General features: G+C 44.0%; 1 protein-coding gene across 1 annotated transcript in view; it reads left to right on the top strand.

The window, feature by feature from the left end:
• Positions 1-26,380, top strand: part of Adcy2 (adenylate cyclase 2) — a 380,087-nt gene that overhangs the window by 81,153 nt on the left and 272,554 nt on the right. Inside the window, exon 3 of the mRNA XM_076857485.1 lies at positions 19,951-20,112. Coding sequence (XP_076713600.1) covers positions 19,951-20,112 — 162 coding nt within the window. The remainder of the gene's footprint in view (positions 1-19,950; positions 20,113-26,380) is intronic.

The raw sequence follows: 26,380 nt of genomic DNA, 5'->3' as shown, positions 1-26,380 counted from the left end.
CTTTAAATATGTTCATATTTCCCTGGTGTTTAATCTTTAAACTGGATGCAGTCTCAATTGAAATACACATATAAGTGTGGGAGATTAATCACATGTCACAAACATTAATATATAAGATGCTAGACAAGAATAACCAGGGACATTATATAAAGCAGATCTAGACAGTTACTTGCATTTCTGTGATATTAGAAATGTGTGAAAGTTATAATAATTAAGAGATTGGGCTACCAGAATAAAAATAGACAGATGGCTAGAACAGAAATAGTTTTAAGTATCTTATCTATTTCATTTCAAATCACTGAGAAATAAATTTAAGCCTTCAAAAAATAGATGTCACCTAACCATTTGGGAATAAGAACAGGAAACTATAATTTCCAGGTCAGTATTTCCATTCATGGTCTCATAATCTAAATTTCTGCATAGATCCCTTCATAAACTTTCACATCATTAAGAAGAGTAAATGAAGCCATCCATATTCATCCCCAAAGCAGAACAGAGAGGGGGCAGATTAGTAAACACTGAGAATCTGTCTGATGGGAAGTGGACTTTCATGACAGCTCCCTGCAGAGTCAGCTGTGAAGTCATGCCAACATGGAATCAGGGGATATTGCACAGAACAGAGGAAGAAAGGAAACAGTAGCCTGGGATCTGGAAAGTAAAGCTAAAATCACCCCAGACAGAAGTACCACCTGATCAGGAAAGTACTGAAACTTGGAGGTCAGAACACTGACTCATGGAGAATTTACAGAAAGTAATTAGAAAAGTTCCCAGGAGTGGCAGTCTTGGAAAGATGTTGCTCTTTTGGCAAGGAGATGGGGGAGAGGGAGGAGAAAGTGTTCACTAAATGCATAATGATGCAAGGAACGTAGAATGAAAGTGGAAGTTAAAGTCATGCTAAAACAAAAGAATGAAATATCAGGACCCATTTTTTCTCCCTCCCAAGAAGCCATTGACTAAAGTGTGTTCTTCATTACATGGAAATAAGAAGGTGCCTCGTTCCTGCCTAGGGATGTGTGGCATTGTATCCTTGGGAAAACTAAAGATGTTTCTCACGACCAGAACTTGGCAGACAGCATCCATACAAAGCTTCTCTGAGAAAAAATCAGAAAACACAAATGGAAAGCCACACAAAATGGATTTTTGAAAAATGTTATATCCCACTCCATGCTAATTCATATTCTTAAGAAATATTTTCAAATCATTTGTAAAATTTCAAATTAGAAATTCAAAACTACAGTACAATAGTACAATACAAAAACAAAAAAAAATTAAAGAGAAATGAAGTAACAATTGACAAATTTCAAGGAAAAATATGATGAAAATACAAAGATGTATAGGGAAGAATGGTTTTCATGAAAACAGAATAAAGGCTATTGAGGACCTGATAATTACCAAGAGAACAAGATAAAATAAAAAAGAGGAGAAGTTAACTAGAGAGAAAGGATAGATATAGAAGATAGGTAAAGAAATTTCCACATCTATTTCACTGAAAATGAAAGCAATACAATGAAAGATCCTCATATTTAAGAAGTACAAAAAATATTTTTTTGGAAATTAGTGAAGACCTTATCTATGCATTTAAGGTCCCATCAAAAGCACTTGAGAAAATTGATCTAAAAGTTAGTGTCAAGACATTTCTGATAACCCTACTTTGATTGTAAAGATAAGAACATGCCACCAGGGTGCTCATACCAAATGATTCATTAATTTCATAAGAAATAAAATCAAATGGACATCAGTGTTCTTTATAGACTAAGCAACTTAGCTGTGGGGCAGTGGACAATATTTTAAAAACTCATGGACGGTTTTTTTTTTTTTTTTAATGTAAGCTCAGAATTTTGTAACCAGCCACACTATCCTCCAAGAATCCTGAACCCAGGGGACTTCATACCCTTGAGACCTTCCTGAGCATCCACGAGCACAGTGCTCCCCAAAGGGCTCTGAGAAGGGAGGGTGCATTGCAGAAAGGAACTCAGTGCACGTCTTGCTTTGAAGCACAAACCTTGCTTACAAACATCAGCAATGACAACACACAACCCCGCAAAACAAAAACAAAACAATCAGTTGCCAATCTGTGGAGCACACGAATCTTCATATCAGCTCACAAAGTAAAACCCAGCTCTCTGCTTATTATAAATCAGCTGAAATGGTTTGAAAGGCTAAGGAGAAGCAACTCCCAGTCCTCTCCCTGTCTCCTGCGCTGTGTCCCTTTGACATGCCTGTCACTGAAGGACTTTGTTGTTTTTATGCACTCCCTTGCACTCTGAGACCCCAAAGCTCATCTGCACATTTCCTGCTCTGTTCTAGAATCAGCCATTCTGAGATTCCGTAAGGAGAATCAAAACTGAAAGAATTTGAGCACCCAAGAAAGTTAGTATTGGATTCTAATCTAAACATAAAGTAAATATTCACTGGTCCACGCTGATAGAAATCAACAACCACATAGATAAATGAGTGGGGGCGTCGTATCTTTTCTGCAGAAGAATCTCACACTGTCTACCCTCGATGCTCTGGGCTGCCTGTTTATCTGGGTACTGCTGGATCACCAGCCTCTTGAACCTGAGATGCTTCCTCAGCTCTCCTGTGTCCAGCGTGGAGCAGAGCTGGACATGCAGTGGGGAGCTAATTTTAATGAACAAAGGAATGGAATCACACTCAACCCCCTGGACTCCATCTCTGCCCTGAGTCTTTGTTTCTTCATTTCCTCTGGATTCATGATGATATTCTGGTATTTTTCCATTATTTTTAAAGCTCCACTCTTAAGATTTTGAAAGTATCTGGACGTACACTGAGTTATGTAGTAAGCTGCTTAGCGATTCAGTGTGGCAAGCACAACCGTGTACACATACTACCAAGCACGGGTGGCCACAAGAAGCCAGTACCTTGCATTCTGCTTACGCTTCATGGTAATATTTGAGTTCACATAACTCAGGCTGAACCGGAAAGTCACATGAGGTCAACAATCATGTGCTCAGAGGCGGGAGAGGGTCCCTTTGGGGTGCAGCTTGGGGTCCCACCTAGGCCACCTCCTAGGACTGTCACAACATGCCCAGGTGGAAGCATAGGTGAGAAGCTGTGGCAAGGGGGAGCTTTTCCAAGCAGAGGTGTCAGTGAGCATGTGGGCATGTGGTGCCACGGAGCACCTGGGTAGAGTCCTGGCTCAGCGCGGTTGGCATTTCCAGGAGGGGAGAAAGCATGAAAGGAGACATGAGGTTTTAAAGAGCAATATGAACCCTCTTATCTTTTGTGTCCCTTTCATAGGAGTTTACGCTCCACTCGTGTGTACACATATCATTGCAAAAAACGTTTAACTGCGGCTTGTGCTTTCGATGAAGAGGTGAGCTGTTTCAGCTGCTGGGATGAGAAAAGCACCAGGTCGATTTGCAAAAGCAGTATCATCCTTCCACGCTCTGATGTGATGCCCTTTGACCCAGCTCCTAGGCCAGAGTTCCAGGTGTGTGCTGAGTGTGTGTCCATGACAACCTCTTTAGTGACAAAGCCAAAAATCAGTTATGAGCCAGAAAACTAAAATAAAATAAGTGCAATAGACCCAAGCATAGACACAAATACCAAATTTTAGAATCTTGAATCAAAATATTTCTTTACATAGAACCTATAGAATCTATTTCAATATCTGCTTTTTCAAAGGGATAGAGTTGGGAAATACTCAGAGTGTGTAGTCTTCCCATTTTGTTTAGTTAGTATTATTCTCTGGAACATATTGCCCATGCAAACAGGAATTCATATATACTTAAGATAAAAGTAGAATTTTTATCACCTTAAAAATAAATATTTTTTCAGCCAGAAGTAAGTGCAGTGTTTCCTTGTCTTTGAAGTGATTTTAAAGAAATGCAAGGATTTTAAAGATTTTGCATTTAAAAAAAAAATGCAAAGCCTACTAAACTGTGTACTTTGTTCCTGGTTTTCACCATACCTGTGATCAAATTGCATTTCTTTCCATAGCCTGATATCTATGTCATCATAAGGTGACTTAAGCTCCAAATGTAATCCCGAGAGTGTCAAACAGCACTTAGACCACATCCTGTGCCACCCAGGGGTTCAATATGAACAGGAGGGAGCTGTTGGTGTGGCAGGTGGCGGAGTGTGAGTACTGTCCTGGATCAGGCTGCTCAGAAGACTGCCCGTTTGCACCAACAGCGGAGAAAGCACCGTCAGGCTGACGGTAGGAGCTGTGTGCTGTGCAGGAATGAGCAGACCCTTCAAGAAGGCCTCACGGAGCCATGCAGACTCCAGAGTAACTCTTTTCATAGCTCAAGGATACGCATTCTCGACAGAGGTTTTCCTCTTTCAGAAAAAAAGAGAAAGCAAACAAAAGCGTGTAGGCCTTGGTGGGTCTTTTTGTGGTGAGAGGCATTGTACAAACGCAGGGCTCCAGTGGGTACTGATTTATGTAGATGTTGAATACACAAGTATAGAACAGTCCCCAAACAATATTTGTTTTTAGATGAATAATTCACTCATTTTCCCTGCATGAGTTTTTCTCATCTAAAGCACTGGCCTTTCAGATTAAATAAATATAATATTTCAAAAGAATATGGACATGAATATTCATAAGGACCAAAACAGTGAATATAAATAAAAGCCCTTTTATATAACATTTTATTTTTTTACAAGGACCTTACTTTTTTTTCTTATTCACTTTTGAGTTGATGTCTTCCAAGTAATTTTCCAGGACACCATTTCTTCTGCAAAGCCTGGTATTGAGAAACCAATCACTGCTTTTTCAAATTGTTTCATCTAGCAATATTTTCCTGTACATAAACAGAGATAAGGTAGTGATCATGGCACAGACCATTAACCAGAGATTCAGCCCAGCCTGATACAGCACTCAATACAGTATTTGTCTAAACAACTGGAGGAATGTCAAATAAATGAAAGAAACTTAAATGAGATTATGTGTCCTGATAACGTATGGCTACTTCATGCACAGAAAGCACAGCAGGCTATTTTGGGGTATTTTACATATTGGCCAATGATTTAAAAGTCATAAAAGCCTCCTACAAGCCTCATCTGTATTATATATACTGGACACACAAGCAGCAAAGAGCCCATCATCTAAGTTCCTTAAGGAAAGAAAGAAGCAGCCTCCATTTGAACAGAATGAGAAAGATAAATACAAATGAGGATACAGTCATTATTGTCCAAACAGCTGGTTCAACAGAAGTCAGGTTGCTGTGGCAGTCAATCAATTCATTCTGGTAATGGACTTGCCAGTAATCCTATCTAAGTGATCCCTGAGACTAAGGGCAAAGTTCATTGCTCTCTGCTTATAACACTAGCTACCCAAGGGCTGTCTCTCTCTAATAAATCCATGGTTGAATGGCAATCTACTGTATAATTTAAATCTGAACATTAATGAAAGTGAAGCTAATGCAATTGCAATGGAAAGGGTCATAATTGTGTCATATAATCATTGACTGGTAACCACGTGCATCTTGGAGGGGTGGGAAGCCCTTGAGAGGAGGGGTGAGCCGGTGCCATTCTGGTGCACTCACAAGGCAGGCCAGCGGGGCATGAAATGGAAGGGAGTCCCCTTTGTAGGAGGAGTCTCTGGTCAAAAGGTAGACGGTTATTTACTAGCTTCTGAAACAAATGATTTTTTAAAAATCATCAAAAAGCAAATTACTTCCTCCTAGACTTAGAGCTATTAAAAATAATAATAACTTTCTAATAAATGCCTCAATGTTACCAAATGAATAGGTCGTTTTCTTTGTTTGAATTTGATGAGAAACATATTTTCTAGAAAAAGGGCTTCCTAGTGTTAGAGTAGGTGTTCTGGTGGAGTGGGTGGGGTCTTGGGGGTTCTCTGGAGATCTGAATTATAGGAAAACACCCTGGGCCGAGTCTGCTCACCTGTGGCTCCTTTACCTGCAGGGGTGGTGTCGGAAGCATCTGTGCTGCCTCCTGACTGTGGGCAAAGCACTTAACTCCTAGCACCTTGTTCTCCCAGTTGAACAGTGTGAAACACTTGTCAATCAGTTCTGCTCATAAAGTATTTTGAGAGAGACAAAAGATCAATTTTAGGCTGAATAACATACTTTCTCTATATAAGAAGTATTTCTAGTCCCACTTCTTCTTAGGTCCCCTCTTGTTTCTAAAGATTTATCATGTGATTCAAAGAACTTGAGAAGCACAGACATTTTGGGTAAACAGTTGTCTTAGGATGCATGTTGACCAGTTGTTATTCCAGTGGACCAACATTATCCAGAGTCCAATGATGAATCCTTGCCAGTCCCAAAAGGCAGTGACTTATTCTGTAGGTTTGCATTACAGTAGCACCCCACTTCTGGTATCATTGGTTATATTAACTAGGATTTGACTCTGATATGCCAAATAAAAACAAATAACCACCAAACCCCAGCAGCTTATAGCAATAATATGTCATATGTCCTATAAGTCTTCACACTGGTGGAATTTGCTCTGTGATAGACACATTTGTCCAGACTCAGAAGGTGTGCATTATGTATCTTCGATCCAAAGCCCAGTTGATGATTTGGACTTCCCCAACCATGACCTTTATTAAAGGCCAAAACTCCAAGATGGTGGCACACATAGATTGAGACCTTATGAAGCCTCTGTTGCAAACTGGCCTGCTGTCACTTCTGCCCATATTCCAACCTCCATGTGTGTCCAGAGTCAGGGGGTGGGAAGTAAAATCCATTGTCTGAATTCCATGAATGAGTGAAAAAGAAAGAATCATGGACAGGCAATATATTCTATCACACCTCCTACATTAGGAAATAGAGGGAAATTCAAGTAAAATTCCCCTGTGTTCTTGTTTTTATGTTGACCAAGAGACCAGCATCCAAGGCAAGTCTTTAATGATCTGAGTAGACACTGGGGGAGGTAGCTTCATAGTGTGGGAACAGTATGCTGTCAATCCTGCCACGAGGAGGACAGTTTAAATGCTTTAATAATGATAATGGAGATTGTAGCCCACTTTCAGACAAAAAGAGTGCGTGTTAATTATCAGTGGAAAGTTTAGAGATTGCAACCCCCATACAAACCAGGCTTGCAGATGGACCCAGCAGGCCCTACATGCATAAAGGGAAACACAGAGGTGAGGGAAATAGACATAGTTTAGACATGGGCTTTCACTCCAAGAGGCTTCGAGGACGGTAGGACAAGGACCTGTGCTGTCCTTATGTGTGGCCAGCTTCCCTTCAAAATACATGAGATGATACACTTGGAATGAAAGCCTGTTTTGCCTCTGTGTCAGAGGTTCTTGTTCATGGCTGCTGGACAGAGAGAGACAGGAAGGGCTGGGTCCCAAGGTCCCTTCAAGAGCAGACCCTGATGACCTCACTTCCTTCCACTTAGCCCCAGCTCCTAAGAGCACCACAGGCTGGGATCCTGCCATCGATAACCTGGACCTGTGGGGGACTTTCCAGATCTGTAGCACCTTAATGGCTGATAAAATGCCTCCTACTTTGTAAAGCTAAAATAAATACAGGCGAGTAAATGGATTTGTGCATGGTAAATGAAGAGAAGAAGACAACACATTCAGGTGGGTGGGTATCCAGCACCAAGCAAGGTATTTCTCTACTGTTCTCTTTTTCCAAGCTTTTTAAAATGTATGAAGTACCTCCTACCTATTTTAGATGAAAAAGGCACAGTGCAAGTTATTGTTTTACCTCTTATTCTATCATCAATCTAACTCTGCATAACATTTTCAAAAGAAGAATGAAAGGTACCCTGTGATTCATGATTTCATCATTACTCTTTTGGAGCCGAGGCTTTCCATCAAAGAACATAATATGTGTTCTTTTGCTTAATAATATAACATTTTAAAAAATTCTTTCACATTCTATAGAATTGATGTTCAGAAAATATTCTTGGACTAAGATAACTATATAGAAACATAAAATATGCTATAGCAGTAGTCCTCAACATGTCCCTGAGTTTTTTTTATCTTTTTTTATAGTTGTAAAGGGTTTTTGTGTATATTAATACAGCTACTATAGAGAGAAGTGTGGAGGTTACTGAGAAAATTAAAACGAGAGCTACCTGATGATCCAGCAGTCCCACTCCTGGCTACGCGCCCAGAGGAAGGGAACCAGCATGTCGAGAGGCATCTGCCCTCCGTGTTCACTACTACAGTGTTCACAAGAGCCAAGGTGGCACTCAGCTTCCACCAGCAAATGAATGCATGAAAAGAAGGTGGCCCGTGTATGCAGTAGAACAGCAGCCTTTTAAAAAGATGAAACTCTTGTCCTTCATGACAACATGGATGAACCTGGAAGACATCACGTTAAGCTCAGAAAGACAAATGCTGCAGGATGTCACTCATCTGTGGAATCTAAATAAGTTGATTTCACAGACAGAAAGAGTAGGACGCTAGTCCCCAGAAGCTGGAGTGGGCAAGGAATTGGGAGGTGTCAGTCAAAGGGTACACAAGTTCAATCGGGCAGGAAGAACGTGTTCCAGAGATTCATTCTATCACATGGTGACCAATAATAGTGTGTTGCATTCTCTAAAATTTCGGAAAGAATAGATTTTAAGTTTTCTCACAACAAAGATGTGGCATGTGTATGAGGTAATGCATACGTTGATAGATTCCACTTAGATGTCCCACAACCTGTACATGTTCCAAAATAATATGAGCACAGTAAATTTTTAAAGGGATTTTTTAAAATTGCATAAAATTAGTTTCCAAGAAATAAGTATTCTTTTTACAGTCAGAAACGTGAAATTGTACTTAAAATATTCAGATACTGAGCAAGACATGCTATTTGATGACTCAAATGGTCACTTCTTTTACCTCTCCTGAAACAAGAGCTTTCCATTGGGAAAATGGAAGCAGTCTGGGTATCCACCACCAGAGGAAAGCACCGCCCAGACACCACACAGACTCAGTTTTTGCTGGTTGGATCCGTTTTACTTATTAAATAGCGATAAAGTTGAAAAGAATGAGTTTAATGGTCTTTATTTTAAAATCAAATTGGTTTGGACACATCAGGGAAATCAGTAACTAAGCCAAAAGATGCATAATTATTCCTATTTCACTGAACCATTGATTTGGCTGGTGTCTGTGTAGCTTCAGACTGAGAAGCACTGTATGGTTCTGCAGCTCAGAACTGAATGCATTGCCCTGTCCCCTTTCTACAGGGGGCATACTGAAGTCTCCCATGCAGTGGTGGCCTCCATGGCCGGATGACATGACCCCTCGGGGAGGTGTGGTCACATGCACAGCACCTGGAAACAGGGGTTGTAGAGAATCTGAGTTAGTGAGCTTCGCGGGGCTGGAGTGCACTTCTGAAAAGCTCCTGATGCTCAGGCCCAGGGACAGTGCTTGGTGCAGGAAGGACCCTGGGCTCCACTCAGCAGGAGGCTGATGTCCGGGGAATAATGGGAAGTACAGAGGAGGCTTGTTCCTCCATAGCCTGAAGGAACCAGGGAGAAGGGATGGACGGTAGTCAGAGCATACAGTCGCCACCAAGGAGCTGGTTTAACCTTCACGACTTCCTCAAAAGTGGTTCTAATGATTTAAAGCACGTTTGGAACTTTTAATGGAGAATATGCAGTTAGTGTTCTGCTCTTCTGTTATTTCTGTGATCGGAAACGCCTGCCATCCCAGGTGCCGCCACGTGGGGCACTGGTGCTTGGTGCCAAGCCAAGGGCACACCTGGAGCTACCCAGGGCTGGCAACCGCTCATCAGTCGACTGCCCTGGGCTTGCCTGCTCCAGCACTCGCGTGAAATCACACCTGAACGTTTTATTCCTTCCTTCTTTCTTGCAGCAGGAGGTATTTTTTGTTTGTTTTGTTTTTCTTGCTGGATACTAATCTCCGACATAAGGCAACATCTGGACAGCATTTTTGTCCCCCCGGGGCCTACATATGTGTGAGGGAAGATAGAAAATAGTTTTTCAAAAAAGATGTATGTATGATTATTCTAATTCTAAGGAGAATATGAAGAGTGCAAGGTGCTTGATCAGCCTGAGAAGATATACAGGTGGCAGTTCAGAGAGTGGGATCCGTGGAGTTCTCCCTAGGAAGGTCATGCTTGAGTTGTAATGCCTAAGTGACAAGAAACCAGGCAAGGGGAGATTCCCAGAAGAACATTTAGGGCAGAAGAGCTACCAGTGCAAAGGCCCTGAGGTTGTTCAAGGAAGGGCACAAAGGCGGGTAGGGAGGCCTGTGAATGGGGGTGATGGACATTGCTGGGATATGGAATTAGGGACCTTAGTCAGGTCATGAGGGACCTTAGTGGCAGGGTGAAGGCTTTGTACTTTTCCTAAGTGTTATAGAAAGCCATGGGAGAGGTATAAACGAGAAACAGTAATGTGATCAAATGGAGTTTCTAAAAACGTCACTTTGGCTTCTGTGTAAAATATTTGTTTCAAGGGACATTAGTTTTAATCAAAGAGGCCATTCAGAGGCTTTGAGGGAATTTGGGGGTGGTTGTGAGATTTGGATTGAATTGTAGCCACAGGAACAGGAGGATGAATGGGTTCGTGATGTCTTTGGGGCTAGAAGAACAAGGAAGAAGAAATTATCAATTTCATCTTCCAGGTTCCTAGGTTTGGAGGCTAAGGTTTCCACTGAATGAGATGGAAAGAGTTCCAGGAGGACAGGGGTTTGTTTGAGGTTGGGAGGATCAAATATCCTCTGTGACAATCACACCCACATACCCCGGGCCCTTAGCTGTTTGGTTGCAGGGTATATGAGTATGATGTTAGCAACTGGATCTCAGAGCTGAGCCAGTGGACCTCATTCTGAGACCCCAGGTGAAATCCTGATGAAGCCTGGAGAAGCCAGAGTGATTGAAAAGAGAAGGGACCTGTGTAAGCTCTGGAAGCTTCTAGAAGCAGCCAGGCCTGAAGTGCTGCAGAGTTCCTCTGAAGTCTTGGAGATAAATTCCACATTCCTCTATGGAGAGACATCTGGCTGGAAGCACAGCGAATCCTTTCCCTGAGTTTTGTTCTCGTGGGTTGGCCTCCAGTCTTGACCAGGGGAGGGGTGGCCTCTCCCCTCAACCCCACAGCTGGGGTTCTGTGGCATTTCAGTGGGTGTCTTCCCTCTGGGAAGGGAGCCTGGGTAGGAGAAAGGGAAGAACACTGTGGACTGGGAGAGGCTCGGGGACGCCCTGGGGTCTCACTACACTAGGGTCAGCATGAAGCTGGGAAGGCGGAGCTTGCCCCGTTAAACCAAAGAGAAGATGCTTTTGCACAGTTTGTGGTATTTGTTGGGAAATACAAAATAGTCACTGCCTAGAGTAATCCTTGTGTAAGTGTGATCCAGGAACAAAATAATGTACTAATCTAGGTGCAAGGGTAAATATTTGGCAGATTTTTAAAAACTATTATTATGTTTATTTGGGGTGTGGGGATTGAATCCAGGTCTTTCGGCATTCTAGGCAAGCACTCCATCCTGAGCTATGTCCCTAGCCCCACATTTTGTTTTCAAAAATCTTAAAGCACATTTCTGGCTATATAACTTTCCAGTTACATTTTTTTAAAAAAAGTTAAAAAAAATGCTTCCCACTTGTAAATTATATATGTATGTATAAAATCAAAGTCATCAGCCCTTAGATGTGAAAATAATGTCCAAAGAGGAAATTTTTACTTTGAATGTAGGATTTATCTTCCAGACTGCTCAGTTAGATTAATATAGTCAAAAATTCTGTCTTTTTAATTTTAATTTTTAAATTGACAAATTATGGTTGCCTGTATTTATGGGGTGCAAAGTGATGTTATGATTTGTGATATGATATAGAATGATCAAATCAGACTCACTAACATATCCATCACCTCAAATACTCAGCATTTTTGTGATGAAGATGCTCAAGATTCACTTTCTTTGTGATTATGGAATGCACGGTGCACTGTCCTGTACTATACTTACTACATCGCACCGTGTTTCCCAGAATTCGGAAAAGAAGCTTCTTCCTCTGTCTGCTTGAGGCTTTGCACCTTGACCCTTCAGCACCTGCTGCTCCAGCCCCAGCCTCTGGTAACCGCCATCCTACTATCTGCTTCAGGTTCAGCTGTTTTGGCTCCTCACATCAGTGGGAATGTCCTCCTGAGCCTGGCCCATTTCACTCAGCATCGTGTTCTCCCGTCCCACCGACATCACCATGGAGACTGAACAGCACTCCATTGTGCCCATAGCCCACACTTCCTCATGCCTTCGTGCCCTGATGGGCCGGGGGCTGGCCCCATGTGCTGGGTGTTGTGAACAGGGCTTCAGGGAACCTGGGAGGACAGGGGTCTCTTCAACACCTGATTTCCAACAGTGGGGCTAGGACCCAGAGCCGCCATTGCTGGGTCACTTGGTGATCTATTTCTAGAACTCTGAGGAATGGTTATACAATTTTCCACAATGGCCCCACTGATTTTTATCCCCACCCACAGTGGACAGGGATTCTCTTGTCTCCACATCTGGCCACCACTTGCTTTTCCATCTTTTGATGATAGACATGCTGACAGCGGAGAGGCTGTGGTTTTAATTTGCATTTCCCTTGTGATTAGTGACATTGAACGCTTTTTCCATAAATCTGTTGGCCATTTGTGTATCTTAAGAATGTCGAAAGGATTCTAGGCCAGCGCCTTGACCCACACCAGCCATCCCAGTGGTTCCAGAAGCTGAGGCAGGAGGATTGCAAGTTCAAAGCCCGCTTCAGCAACTTGGAAAGCCCCTGAGCAACTTAGCTAAGTAAAATATTAAAGAGGCTGGGGATGTGGCTCAATGGTTAAGCACCTCTGGGTTCAATCCCTGGTACCAAAAAAAAAAAAAAAAAAAAGAATGTTTTACAGATTTTACCTTTTTTCTTATGTAATTTCTACCAACTTTTTTTTTTCATTTCTAGTTGTATTAAAAAAGAAGATGCAATGGTATAAGAACTATACCCTGATATTACAACTAGAAAGGTATTATTCCTATGATTTTGAATAAAACCTGTGTCTTTGAAAATTAAGATACTGCTTAAAATACTATGGTGTTCCCAATTTCTCAGTTCTGTTGGAAAGAAAATTTGAGAGTGATTTGAGTAGCTCAGCTTCTGGCTACAAAATACTTACATTATGTTCACAGAGATGTTATTTCCCTTAACATCATTAGCATAATAAAAATAGAAAATCTTTCTCTTACGGTGTATTTCTCCACAGAACTGCTGTGATTTACATAACTAATCCTGATTATCCTGCTGATTATGCATGTTCGAGCATTCTGGAGAGAATGGAATGAACAGCGAAGCTTCATTGAGACTCTAGCGCTGAGGAACTCTTTCAGGGAAAACCAGAGGCTCCATCTTTAAGCTGCTCCCTGCCTGGCTTTTTCTTGTCCTGAAGCCACAGTCTGAGGCCCTAGGGCTTGTACCAGAGGCCGTGACACAGGAGAGGGTGGGACAACACCAGCTCTGTCTGTACCGAGTCACGGTGGAACAGGTCCTGGGTCAGACTGCTGAAGCTGCTCCTGAACTCATCTTCATTTTCAGTCTTTTCATGGTAATTTTCTGACAAAGATGTTTAAAAACTTAATTCTCATCCAATTACTGTGAATTCCCAAAATGTAAATGAATCTTGGTGTTGTGGACACGTACTCTTAATCTCTGACTTGGGAATGGAGCCCAGGGTGTTAAGGACTTGAGATCTAGACTCTGGCTTGAGCTACAGCATCGCTTTGGTCTTCTGGGTTGAATCGTGTCCTAAACTCCACACCTGTGATTTCTGACATTATGGAACATAGTCTGTGCATATGAGATCAAATGAAGATGAGATCCTACTGGATTTAGGGTGGACCCTAAATCCAAGGACTGGTGTCCTTCCCAGGAGGGAAGTGTAGACAGAGGATGCCACATGAGAGCTCAGCCCCCCAGGAATAGGAACAGGGCCCTGAAATGACAACGGCGGACACTGGGACATCTGCTGCCCGAAGGCCTGGTATTGCTGGAAGCCCCTGGGATCGGCAAGGAGACAGGGGCAGGAGATTCTCCCCGGGGTCAACACCATCTGGCTTTTTACTCTCCCGACAGTGAAAGTTTTTGTTTTTTTGGTCACTTGGTGTCTGGTGATTTATTATCACAGAGGCAGGAAAATGGTACACTTGGCATATGACAGAGAAGGAGCCTGAATCACTGAAGCTTCTAGACCTCTGAATCCAGCTGGCTCCCTCCAGCCTGCCTCCCCAGAGAGGGGACCCACCACCTTCCCAGCCCATCACTCTCCTCGCCCAGTTCTGATCTTACCTTTCAAAAGCTTCAGACCCCCGAGCCCCAGGAGGCTCATCATGGAAGGTGCTTCTGCTGCATACTAACCCAGGAGCAGATGACCTTGGCTGTGCAGAAAAGCTACCCTATGGGTCAGTGGGCAGCCTCCCCCTTCCTTCATGCCACCTGAGTTTTCACTGTGCCTGTCTCTTTGAAAGTGGCCTCCTTTGGAAGAGCTCCTGTGGCTGGGAGCATTTGCAGAAGGCTGGGTGGAGCCCGCTTCTCACTGTTTCAGCGCGGGTGGGGAGAGTTGAGTGGGAGATCTGCAAGGGCCCCGCTCCTCTGGGTTGAGCCGAGCTCTTGCAGAATAGCAATCCCGGCTTCTAGGCTGATGGTCCCAAGCCGGGTCATCCCTTCCTTCTGCAGATGAAGACCAGCTCCATGACCGCTTCAGTCCTGAAGAAGGTCCCCTCTCCCCCTGCAGGACTCCAGGGCTCCTGCAGAAGGAGGGAGGTGGATGAGCTGCACAGCAGTCTGTGTCCTCTCAGAGCTGGACATTCAGTCCAGGGTCTGCTGCTGCCTGCCACAGGCATCCCACCAGTTTTTATGCAGTGGGCTTTTTAATGTAATTCATCTATTAAATAGAGAAATGCTAATTCAAAAATCAACATGTTTATAGCTAACGGTGAGGCCCGTGGGCCAGAGAGGGCGGCGGGATGTTTTCTGAGATGCGTTTGGTGAGTGGATGCTAATGAGGTGCGTGTGATTCAGGTCATCTTGGGATGTATAATAGAGCTTTTCATGCAGACTTCAAGTGTTTACGGAGCACTACCATGCGCCAGGTACTGTCCAAGGCATTGAGGTCTTGGCTATGAGTGAAATAGGTTCTTGTTCTTGAAGGGTCATTAGCCTTCCTGTGTGCCACGGAGACGGTATCGATAAATAAGTGGGAACCCCAAGCATGATCATGAGTTAAAGCCCGCGATGAGGACCCGGGGTATGGTAGGAAAATTTGCCAGTTTGTTCAGAGTTGTTGGGGGCAGCCAGAGGAGGTTATCGTCCAAGGAAGAAACACGTTAGACCTGTGTATTCAGAGCATGAGCATGGCAGTGTGCACGGGATTAGAGGAAGGAAAATGTTGGAGCCAGTGAGATCAGTGCTGAGTCAGGTAGCAGGTGCCTGTCCTGCCGTGAGAGGCAGCAATGAGGACGTGTTCACTGTAGTTACATGTGTCCATTACCATGGGACACTTAGCAACTTGTAAAAAGGTAATAATATATTCATATCTATGCACTTAAAAAGATGCCCATAATGAACAATTACATGAAAAAAAATCTGTAGAGTAATGTATAGAAAACATCTAATTTTCTAAGCATCATATCAACAAAACCAGAGAGAGAGAGAGAGAGAGAGAGAGAGAGAGAGAGAGAGAGAGAGACACTCAGGGACTCAGGGATCCAATGCCACAAAGACTTATCAATCACTGTCATGACTGTAGGTATGTGTGGATCACCTGAGGGTCTCCCGTCCTTTCTTGGGGACCCAGGATGGTGAAACTTCAGCACCATGGTCCCACCATGGACACACCACTGCTGCTTATGTTTCCTTAGTCAACACAAGCCATGGATCCTACAGACAAGCGAATGGTGAAGTGAAGCTGCACCATGTGCCCAGAAGAGTCCTAATGGTTCCCCAAAGCATGGAGAAAGATTGAGTGGATACAAATGAGCAGGAATACACTCTGCTTCTGCATTGAGGGAGGGGAAGAAGAGGGAGGGATTTAGACCAGGCATGTTTCTTCCCAATGCAAAGGCAATGAGCCAGCTTGGTGGGGAGAATAGTGGACAGGGACAGATAGACAGAGGCAGTATGCTGAACTCAAAAGTAAGAAGACACATTTTTAGCATGGATTTGAAGGAAAGCATGGTCAAAGGTGACCCCCAACGGTCTGCGCCTGGGTTATTGGAGACCAAGCCATCACACACATAAGGGAAGCTCATAGTTGGTTAGAAACTGGTGGAGCTTGGGGTTCAAGTGGGGAATCTGTGGGAAGATGTCTGTGTGTGGCAGAGGCAAATGCAGGACTGCAGAGAGGAGACAAACCTCGAGGTTCCTCGCTGGAACCTCAGATGTCGCCACCACCTGAGATGTCGCATTAACCCCGGCACCTGGGCAGGGTCAAAGCCTGCAGATCAGTGGCTCCTCCCTTCTGCCTCTGGATGGTGGTACCTCTGAGGGGAGGCTGTTGTCCCCATGGTAACCTGGGAAACAGAGATCACATTAGACTTTTTAGAACGTTTTTACCCACACATTTTTTAGATGTGCCAAACCCATTTTAGTTTTACATATGGCCAATTGTGTTGAAAAGCAGGCTTTGGAAACACTAGAACCCCCTGAGATTGATAAGATGGGAAGAACATTCTCCCCGTGGGACTTGAAATGAGCTGGACTTTCTTCCACCCAGTGATACTTGGATGTGACTGAGGCACCCTCCCGCTGAGCTCCTGAAAGGCTGCAGCTGACACCCCGAGTGTGAGTCAATGCAGCTTGTTTAATTAACCTTTAGAAAACCCACTTTGCCATCTAGAAGTGAGCATTTCACAGGAGCTACTGTATTCGGGAGACAAAAGTCTAGTCTCCATTTGGGTATCATGGCCAGGCCTTCCACGTGTCCTTTCAAAGTGCCACGTGTTTGCAGAAGTTCGTATCAATGGAAATCAGGCAATAATTTAAAAGCCATCCAAAATTAAACTGTTCAAAAATGTGATGTTTAAAGAAGCACTAAAGATGTTTTCATTGTAAGGACAAGAGGTAGTTGCAAAAGAGAGGTCCTTTCTGGAAATGACTATCAACTTTAATTCCTGAAAATACCCATTCAATACCTCTTGAAGGATATACAGTTTTTGCATCAAATGTTAAATGTAGAAAAAACAATATTATATATGAATTGAAATATGTCCTTTACATTTGATGGATATTAGAAATTCCAGTCAATTAATTTTTTTTTTATTAAACTGTGACTAGGCAACAATTTTTTGCATTCCTGAAAGAAACCTTTGCTATAGCTGAATCGTCACCAGGGCTGGAGTAGCCTATGGATGACATTTGTTGGTGGCCAGAGATATTTTCAGTTGTCATACCTGTAGGGGTTGATATAGCGCCTCATGCATGGAGGCCAGGGTACTTGCTCAATGTCCTGGAATGCACAGGACAAAGTCTCATCCAGCTCCAACGGTTGACAGTGCTGAGGCCAAGTCACCCTTCTTAATGTAATCTATTCTGGTTTTCAACATTTCAACACAGGGTTTCTATTTCCACTCGTAGTTTCCAAATAGTTAGTATAACTCTTTCTCTAACTCATGATTTTGCTAAATGTTCACCATAAATTATTTATCATAACCAATGCTGTGGACACATGCTACAAGTTGAACATGTAGACCTGGAGGAAAGAAGACTGTACCATTCAGATATTATGAAATAATATTGCAAATATTTTGAAATAAGTCTTAAAAATGGGTCCTCCTCACCAAAAGCATCTGGAGTCTGAGGGACAATGCCGGGTACCATCTGTGGTTATCTGAGTGACTGTGACCAGGGCCTGCTGTCACCCTCAGAATTACAGAAATGGTTAGCATGCACTGGTGGCTTTTACTATGCCTTCAATTTTAAGTGTTAGTTTCTCTCCTAACTATTTTTGTATCTACCAGGGGAGGGTATGGTGAGCTGTTCAGCAAGAAAAGAGGGAAGCCTAGACTCTGGGATTTGTATTTAGGTTCCGACACTGACCAGTTGTGAGCTCTCCGTCACTGGTGGGTGAAGCTCTTCTGCAAAAGGGCTGAGATTATAGCACTTTGCAGTGCATCTATACAGATGAAGTTCCTCCATGGGACACAAGATTTCACACAAAGGCCTTGTGTAGAAAGAACAGTGTCTTAATTGAAAATACTTTCTACAATTTGATATATATTAGGAGTTCCAAAAAATCAAGTTTCTCCATAAGCTATCGATACACAGCACCCTGTGTATCTTTGCTACACTTCATGGTTCTCGCCCAGACCCATGTGATGGATTGTAAAAGGCTTGAACACCAGGCACTCAGTAAATGCTGGTGCTCGTGATTAATGGTTTTGGAATATGATTATTGGTTCCAAGAATGCTTTCTGTATATTCTGTCCCTGGAAAGGTGACATGAGCGGGGTGTCCCGCCTGTCTGAGCAGATCACGGTTCATTTTGTGAACAAAGCTTTGGTTGTCTCTCCCTTCTACATCTTGCACCTTGGTCTATAAACTATCTTAAGGCCTCTTTTCTTTGGGACCTTGGTTTTACATTCCGTGTACGGGATAGAGAAGGGAATGCACACCACGCTGACAAACAAGATTTACTGAAACACATCTTCATGGTCTTCTATTTTGAAGAGGTGAAAGAATAAAATTATTTTCCAGAATATATGAAAACCTGTTCGCCCATGCGTTTTGATCTGAGGGGCATGAGGCAGGGTCCTCAGAGACCCCTGGGCTCCCTGAGCAGGGTTCCTGGTCCCTCGTGGCTTTCTCCTTTGCTGTTATCCTGAGACAGCAGCAGCAATGATTGGAGAAGGTGATTCAGGGTCTGCCTCATCCTCTCCTCAGGGTGGGCTGGGTGGGAGGTGGCCCCTACTCTCAGGATATGCAAACTGTGAAGTGGCTGCCGATGTGCATGGCTGAGTCTGCCACTGGGTGTGACGTGGCCGAGAACAGGGATCATCCACGTGTCCTCCACTCCCAGAACTGGCTCCCAAACCTTCCTCACCATTCCAAAAGGAAACTCCATCCTCATGAAGCAATTACTCTCCATTCCTCGTCCCACCCCACCCCAGCCCCTGGCAGCAGCCAGTCTGCTCTCCGTGTCTGTGGACTGACTTCTCCAGCCTGGTCGTGTAAATGGAGTCGTGCAGTAGTGGGACTTCACCCAAGCTCCGTTCCCTGGGCTAGCCTGCTCTTTATTCTGGGTGTGCCTGAACAGTCTTCCTGTGTATGGAAGGGCCGGAGCTGTGGATGTGCTCGTGACTCCATGGAGATGTGTGTTCCCGCCTTTTGGCTGGGGTGTGTGTGCCGCTGTGAACACGTGTGCACGTGCACTTGTTTGGGTGCCCATTTCTTTGGGGTTCATGCCTGAGAGTGGAACTGCTGGGTCACGTGGTATTCTGTATTTGACCTCTTCTGGAAGAGGGTGCCCAACAGCTGAACCACCTCTGCCTCTAAGGCCCCGATGCCAGATGCTGACGGTTCTGGACCAGCTTTGCATCTGTGCCCAGCCACGGCTCAGGCTGACCTAATGTCTGCAATGGCTTGGACACCAAAAGTGAGAGTCCCGCAGTCTTAAGTAAGAACTCTGTCCCGTCATAGAAATTAATCCCTTATGAAACCCAGTGGGCTTGTTTATATTTGCTGTCCCTTTTGTCATGTCATTATTTCTCTTTATTTTTTGGGGGGCGGGTACCAGGGATTGAACTCAGGGGCACTCGACCACTGAGCCACACCCCCCCCCAGCCCTATTTTGTATTTTATTGAGAGACGGGGTCTCGCTGAATTGTTTGATGCCTCGCACTTGCTGAGGCCGGCTTTGAACTTGCAATCCTCCTGCCTCAGCCTCCCGAGCCCCTGGGATGACAGGTGTGTGCCATCGCAGCTGGCTATGTCGTCATTTTTCAGTTGGGCATGTCACTTTCTGCTGCCTTGGATGGAAGGACAGCGGAGGCCCTTGGAGTAGTGCACTCTGTAACCCTCCCTTCTCCCCCCGCAGGTGTCCTTCTTCCTCTTCATCGTCTTCGTGGTGTACACCATGCTGCCCTTCAACATGCGGGATGCCATCATCGCCAGCGTCCTCACCTCCTCGTCCCACACCATCGTGCTGAGCGTCTGCCTGTCTGCGACGCCCGGGGCCAAGGAGCACCTGGTCTGGCAGGTGAGTGCCCCTCAGCATCCAGGGCAATGACCTTCCCGTCCCTCAGGAGGATGGAGTGGCGGTCCCAGGCTTCATCCCACCTGTGTCCTCTGGCACCTGGCAGCTGCTTCCTTTCTGCCCCTGGGTGCTGTCCCCGACGCCCCCTCCCTCACGGGGCCAGTAGGGGCTTAGCCACTAGCAACAGTGAAACTCACGTGAGCGGGAACATAGGGCTGGCAACTTCAGTTTGGTGACTGCTGAAGGGTGATGTGATTTTTGATGGTAAAAAGGCATTCTTACTAAATATTGCAATTTAGCACCTTTATTTTTAGTTTGAAATAACTTGTACGATTAAATTCATAATTCTCTCCCACCTCTCTCTTTACATAGGACAAAAATATTCTCCATTTCTCAATCTTCTGCTAGGTCTGTGGGCATTTAAAAAAAAAAGTCATTTTAAAAAAATGCCACAATAGCAAATTTTGCCATAGTAATAAGTGGAATTTCAAAGAAGCCATTCTATTTAATTAGTTAAAAGCATTTTAAAAGCTACCAATTTCCTGTTATGTACATCCATTAACAGGAGGGTCATTGATTTGGAGTTATTCCTAACACTCACTTTTTTACCTGTAAAAGGTCTGTTTTATTTTGGTCTACGGGGGTCAGTTGCAACACATGTGTCTGTGATATAAAATGCAGCAAGGCAGAGTTACAGTTAGGAATAGCACTGCACCATTGGGAAGGGGATTTTACTTTTATCTTCTTATGGTGCTGGGAAGGAATCCAGGGCCTTCTGCTTGCTAGGTGAGAGCTCTGTCACTCATCTGCATCCTGGACCAGGAATGAGGCTTTTAGACATGGCTCCCCTGAGCCTGCAGGGACCAGAAACCAGTTTTTGATGGACTTGATGAGAGGTTTAATTTGAAAACTTGAGATGGAGGTGGAGACTTACCCTTGAGCCTGTCGTCTCTCCCTTGATTTGAAAGGGAACACCTTTCTCAATATTCACTTCCTGGTTCTCATCATAAGATCATGTTCATTAAGAGCAGCTGAAGAGAGGGCACATCACACGTCTCTCTGCAGGGTGCGAAGCAGCAGGATTTGCATTGGCTTGTTCTGGTGTTACCAGGGAGCTCCCACCCCCTGGGAAGAATGGGACAGAGGAAAGACAGATTGTCTCTCTTTCAGTTAGCTTTTTTGCTGCTGTGACTACAAGACCTGACCAGAACAATTGGAGAGGAAGTTTGTTTAGGGCTCATGGTTTCAGAGGTCTCGATCCATAGACAGCAGGTTCCATTCCTTGGGGCTTGAGGTGAGGCTGAATGTCATGGTGGAAGAGTGTGGCAGAGGGGAGCAGCTCAGGTGATGATCAGAAGGCAGAGAGAGACTCCTCTTGCCAGATAGAAAAATATCCCAGAGGCACACCCACAATGACCCACCTCCTCCAGCCACACCCTACTGTCTTCTGCTCCCACCCAGTTAATCCCATCAGGGGATTGATTCACTGATTGTATTAAGACTCTGTGACTCCATCACTTCACCTCTAAAACTTCTTGATTGTCTCACACATGAACTTTGGGGGGTACCTCACATCCAAACCATAACAGTTCCTCCGTGCCTTACACCTGACCTATCCCAGTGACCCACACTTTCTAAGGCACAGATGGAGGCTGCCAGCACCTCATCAAGGGGAGGATTGAAGAGGCGATGCATTATTTTTATTGTAAAATATTTGTTTGGCAAACATTGCCTACTTTCAAGGCAGACAGCATGATGATTTGACATCCTTATACATTGTGATTATCATGATCACATTAGATCCTTCCCTCACCACCTGTGTGATAAATACATCCCAGAACTTGCTTATCTTATCTCGGACAGTTTCTACCCTTTGACCAGCTACTTCTCATTTTCCCCACCTCTCACCTGGGGCTGCCACTTTTCTGTTAAAAAAAAAAAGAGCAACCCAGCTGTCCCTGGAAAGACGATGGAGAAGTGCTGCTTTGTACGGAGCTCTGCCCTGCTTCACCCCCTCTGCTCTCACGGTCTACCCTGTGGGTATGAGTGAGGTCTTTGTCCTTTCTCCCATACACTCTGCCCTTTCCCTACTTGGGTCACTAACCCCAACATCAGGTGGGCCCATCCAGGTCAGGGTGGTGGCTATGTTTTTGCAGTAGCAACAAGTACCTGATCTGCTCGGCCAGTTTACATTCTGGAAATAACTGTGGGAAAGTCCTCCTTTGACTGGCAGCAGGCACCTCAAACACTTCACGGCTCACAGCACCTTCAGGGACAGGGCTCCCCTGGAACACATCCTTGAACACTTCGTGCCTGTCTCTTCATCTCCTTCATGAATAGATGAAGTGTTTGCTGGTGTGGATTTAATAGGAAAAAAAATATTGGAAAATAATTTTAATACCTGCCCGAAAGGATTAAGTAGGGTTAAAAAAAATAGAGAAAAAAGTGTTTTACAAAGAACTGTTGTGTCCTAGGTTATTGCATACTGTATTGAGTGGGGTTTTTGAAAGCATTTTTATTTGCTTGTATTAGTAAAAGGAAGTTGGGAAAGAACATTAACCTTAAATTTTTTATTTACTATTTTCAAAAACCAACAGAGAAAAATCCTTCATATCGGCAGACAGCCAGAGATAGGATAATTAGTAGAAAATGCAAAAGGAATAAAAATGCTTCATTCCATGGTTTTTCATTAAGAATCATATGGAGAGGCAAAGAAGGACATGCAGTCTGTCGCCTGCACCCCTCAGAAACTATTTCACAGCGACTCCAAGAGCTGGGAAAAGTGAAATATGGCAACGGCTGTAAATGGAAAGTTTATTGGTTAAAAAAAAAAAAAGGTACGAAGAAAAGAGCTTGCGCTGCTTTTGGCCACTGCTGGAAATAGGACTACACTACCACTGGCTTGAGGTGGAAGAGGAACACTTCACTGGATCCTTTTAATGCACAGTGCATCTAAGTTAGAATGGTGTGAGGGAGGTGGTATGGCTGTGGTGTCCTTTTCAAACAGCACTATGTCCACATGCTGCCCTGGGCTGAAGAAAGAGGCTGTGCATCACTGGGGGTCAGTACGCACCAACCTGCCCTCTGACCTTCAAGGGAAGAGTACTTTTTGCTTATCGTGGATCCATAGGAAGAATTGGGTTGCATTCATGTATTTGAACATTAGAAAGCCATTTAGCATGTGCAGTGTATATCTATTAATCAAAATGTTGACTTAGGGGAAAATCTAGTGCTTTTCCCACACCATGTAGCGGAGCTCACTGTCTTCAGGAAATTCCTTTTGCCAACATTTTTCTTGAAGTGCACTGCATTCTCAGGCTATGACTCGTCACCCTCTGGAGGAAATGTAGCTAATAATTGGAGAGTATGGATGGTATTCCCCACCACATTTTAAAGTACGATCCCTAATACATTTTATAACTTTTATTTTGGAACAATCATAGACTTACCAATAAGTCAGTAATACAGTACAGAAAATTATATCGTGTGCATGTACAAATATGTAACAAAAAGTCCCATCAGTATGTACAACTATAGTGCACCAGTGAAAAAATGTAGAAAATGGGGCTGGGGATGTGGCTCAAGCGGTAGCGCGCTCGCCTGGCATGCGTGTGGCCTGGGTTCGATCCTCAGCACCACATACAAACAAAGATGTTGTGTCCGCCGATGACTAAAAAATTAATATTAAAATTCTCTCTCTCTCTCTCTCTCTCTCTCTCCCTCTCCCACTCTCTCTTTAAAAAAAAAAATGTAGAAAAGGTCTGGGGTTGTGGCTCTGTGGTAGAGTATTTGCCTAGCTTGTGTCAGGCACTGGGTTTAATTCTCAGCACCACATGTAAATAAATAAAACAAAGGTCCATTGACAACTAAAAAATATTTTTTAAAAAACGTAGAAAAAAAATAAAATAAGGGAAAAGAAAGAAAACACATGTCAGTCCAAAAACCTATTTAAAAAATAAGTAAAAGCAAGTTGCCACGGAGACCACATCCCCCAGTGCTTCAGTACCGTCTACAGTGCGTTCTCCCACGTAGTCACAACAGGACTGTCGAAGCTGGGGAATCCACACTGCCACGTGATTGCCATCGGACTCTCAGGCTCTATTCAAGTCCCTCTGGGCTTCAGTCTGGAACAGTTTGTTCGTCTTTCTGTGGCCACGATCTTAACACCTTGGGGACCGCAGGCTCTGTGGAAGGCCTCTCAGCTTGGGTCTGTCTGATGTCCTCCTGCGTGGGTTTGGGTTCTGCGCGGTTGGCAGGAATTGCTCGTGGGGAGCGTGTCCCTGGAGAGCTGCATCAGGGCCGTGACTGTCCTGCCTTAATCACACTGGGACTTCTGGTGTGCCTGTGTGTGTTGTCACTGCCCACCAGGCTTTTCCACTCGAAACTGCTCTTTCCCTCTTTCTTATTAGTACTTATATTAGGGGGAGTTGCTTGAAAACTATGAATACTCCCTGTTTTTCATCATTCAATTTGTTTGTTTATGTACATATGGCCTTGTGCTTGCCTGTTTTCACTGTTGGATAGTTTATAAACCCTTGCTGTTCATTTACATAACCACCTTGTCTCAGTTTTGTCCAGGGGCACCTTGAGCCTGGCTTCTGTCCTTCTGACATGTCCCTGTCATCTTCTGGGTACCCCTTGCTTTCTGTCACAACGAGATGTTTCAGGTTCATCTTGTTCTCACCTCACCTCTAAAACCTGCTGTCTTTCCAGAGGTTCTTATTAGTGGGGAAAGCCCTCAGCAGCAAGGTCTGGGTATGAGGGGCTCCTGCTGCCCGGGGGGTGTCCTTACACCCAAGGCAAAGCCCACACCTATTTCTGCTGTAATTATTGTCACATGCACTTAGATCTTAACCACTATGACTTCACATGAACGTTTTCCTTTACCAACAGTGAAAAAAAAAGAGCTTCCATGTTTCTTGAAGTATTTAATTATTTGATCAATCGCAGGTCCTAATCTGTCCTCTGTCGCTCAGCCCACCCCAAAGCCTCTCTCTGGGCCCCCATCTGAGTGCCACGCCCAGCTTCCCCTCTCCCCACCACTCTCCTAGCAGGTCCTCCCTGCCCAGCCAGCTCAGACTCTGACACTCAGTCCACATGGCGCTGCCCTGGTGTGTGTGTCCCTTTCTCCTGCTCAAGCTCTGTCCCCTGTGGTCAGCTTTCCCCACTGTCACCCCTGGACAGCTTCCTGCTCCTGGTGTTCTGATGGTGTGGAAGCTGCCGTGTTGGCCTCTTCTGATGGCCTGAAGACTGACCTACTCAGCAAGGAAGGAAAAGGGACAGGAAAGAAGGGGGAGAGGAGGGCCAGGAAGGGAAGGAGAGCGGACACGTTTGAACACCTCACTTATTTGTGGGACAGGAAGAGATACTTTTCAGTTGTCTCTGTTGCACTCTGTGCTGGTCTCTGCAAGTTTTCTCATAATTTTTCCCCTTTGTCCCTCTATTGGTTTTCAAAGAAAACCATCTGAGATTTTGAAGGAATTCCACAATCCCTTCCTAATGAAGGTAAGAAAATATGTGATCAGGAAGTGTACAGAAGAGCAGTTCCATGTTGCCCATGTAAGAAGAATATATTATTTCCTCTGTCCTCTGTCCTGCTAGTGCAGCTGAGCGCCACTGTCCGCCCAAGGCAGAGCCAGCCTCGAGGAACTGTCACCTATTCCTATTTTGTATCATGATCGCATTTTGCATTTGAAATTTATTTAATCTTCTTACATTTTTAGGTCTTTGGTATTCAAACCACATTCCAAATTTTCATTTATCTTTTACTTCCCCATGAGAAAGGGGGGGAGTTTTGAGTCTAGATTTACTTAAGCAAGCCGATTATATGAGAATCTGTATTTATTAGAGAAGATAAGCTAAGGAGTGCTTTTTGGTTTTCTAACAGGATTACTTAAGTGTTTGGAAATTTTATAGGATTATTTTACACTGAGAATGCTTTAATACATTTAAGTTGTGATACAATGGGAAAAATTGTCATCGTACTTAATATAGCCAATCATCTGTGGCAAGTGTGTAATCAATAGTAATGCAGATTTGTTACATAACTGATTCTTTTTAAGTATAATTCAGGAAGTGTATATTGGAGTCTGGAATTAAATTGCATTTAGGATCTAATCTGAGAAGCTCAGAGGAAAAACAGCAGGTTACCAGCTGCCTGGTTTCTGGTTGTGGAGGAGACTAATTGGTAGGAATGTGGATCTCTGTTCTTACTGTTTTGTCTTCAGAGAAGTACAAAGTACTATTTTTTCCACAAAAGATAGAGCTGGAG

Source organism: Callospermophilus lateralis, chromosome 5 (assembly GCF_048772815.1).
Source record: "Callospermophilus lateralis isolate mCalLat2 chromosome 5, mCalLat2.hap1, whole genome shotgun sequence".
In the NCBI taxonomy this organism is placed as follows: domain Eukaryota; kingdom Metazoa; phylum Chordata; class Mammalia; order Rodentia; family Sciuridae; genus Callospermophilus; species Callospermophilus lateralis.
Note: the sequence above shows the minus strand (reverse complement) of the source record. Positions and strands in the feature narration are given on the sequence as shown.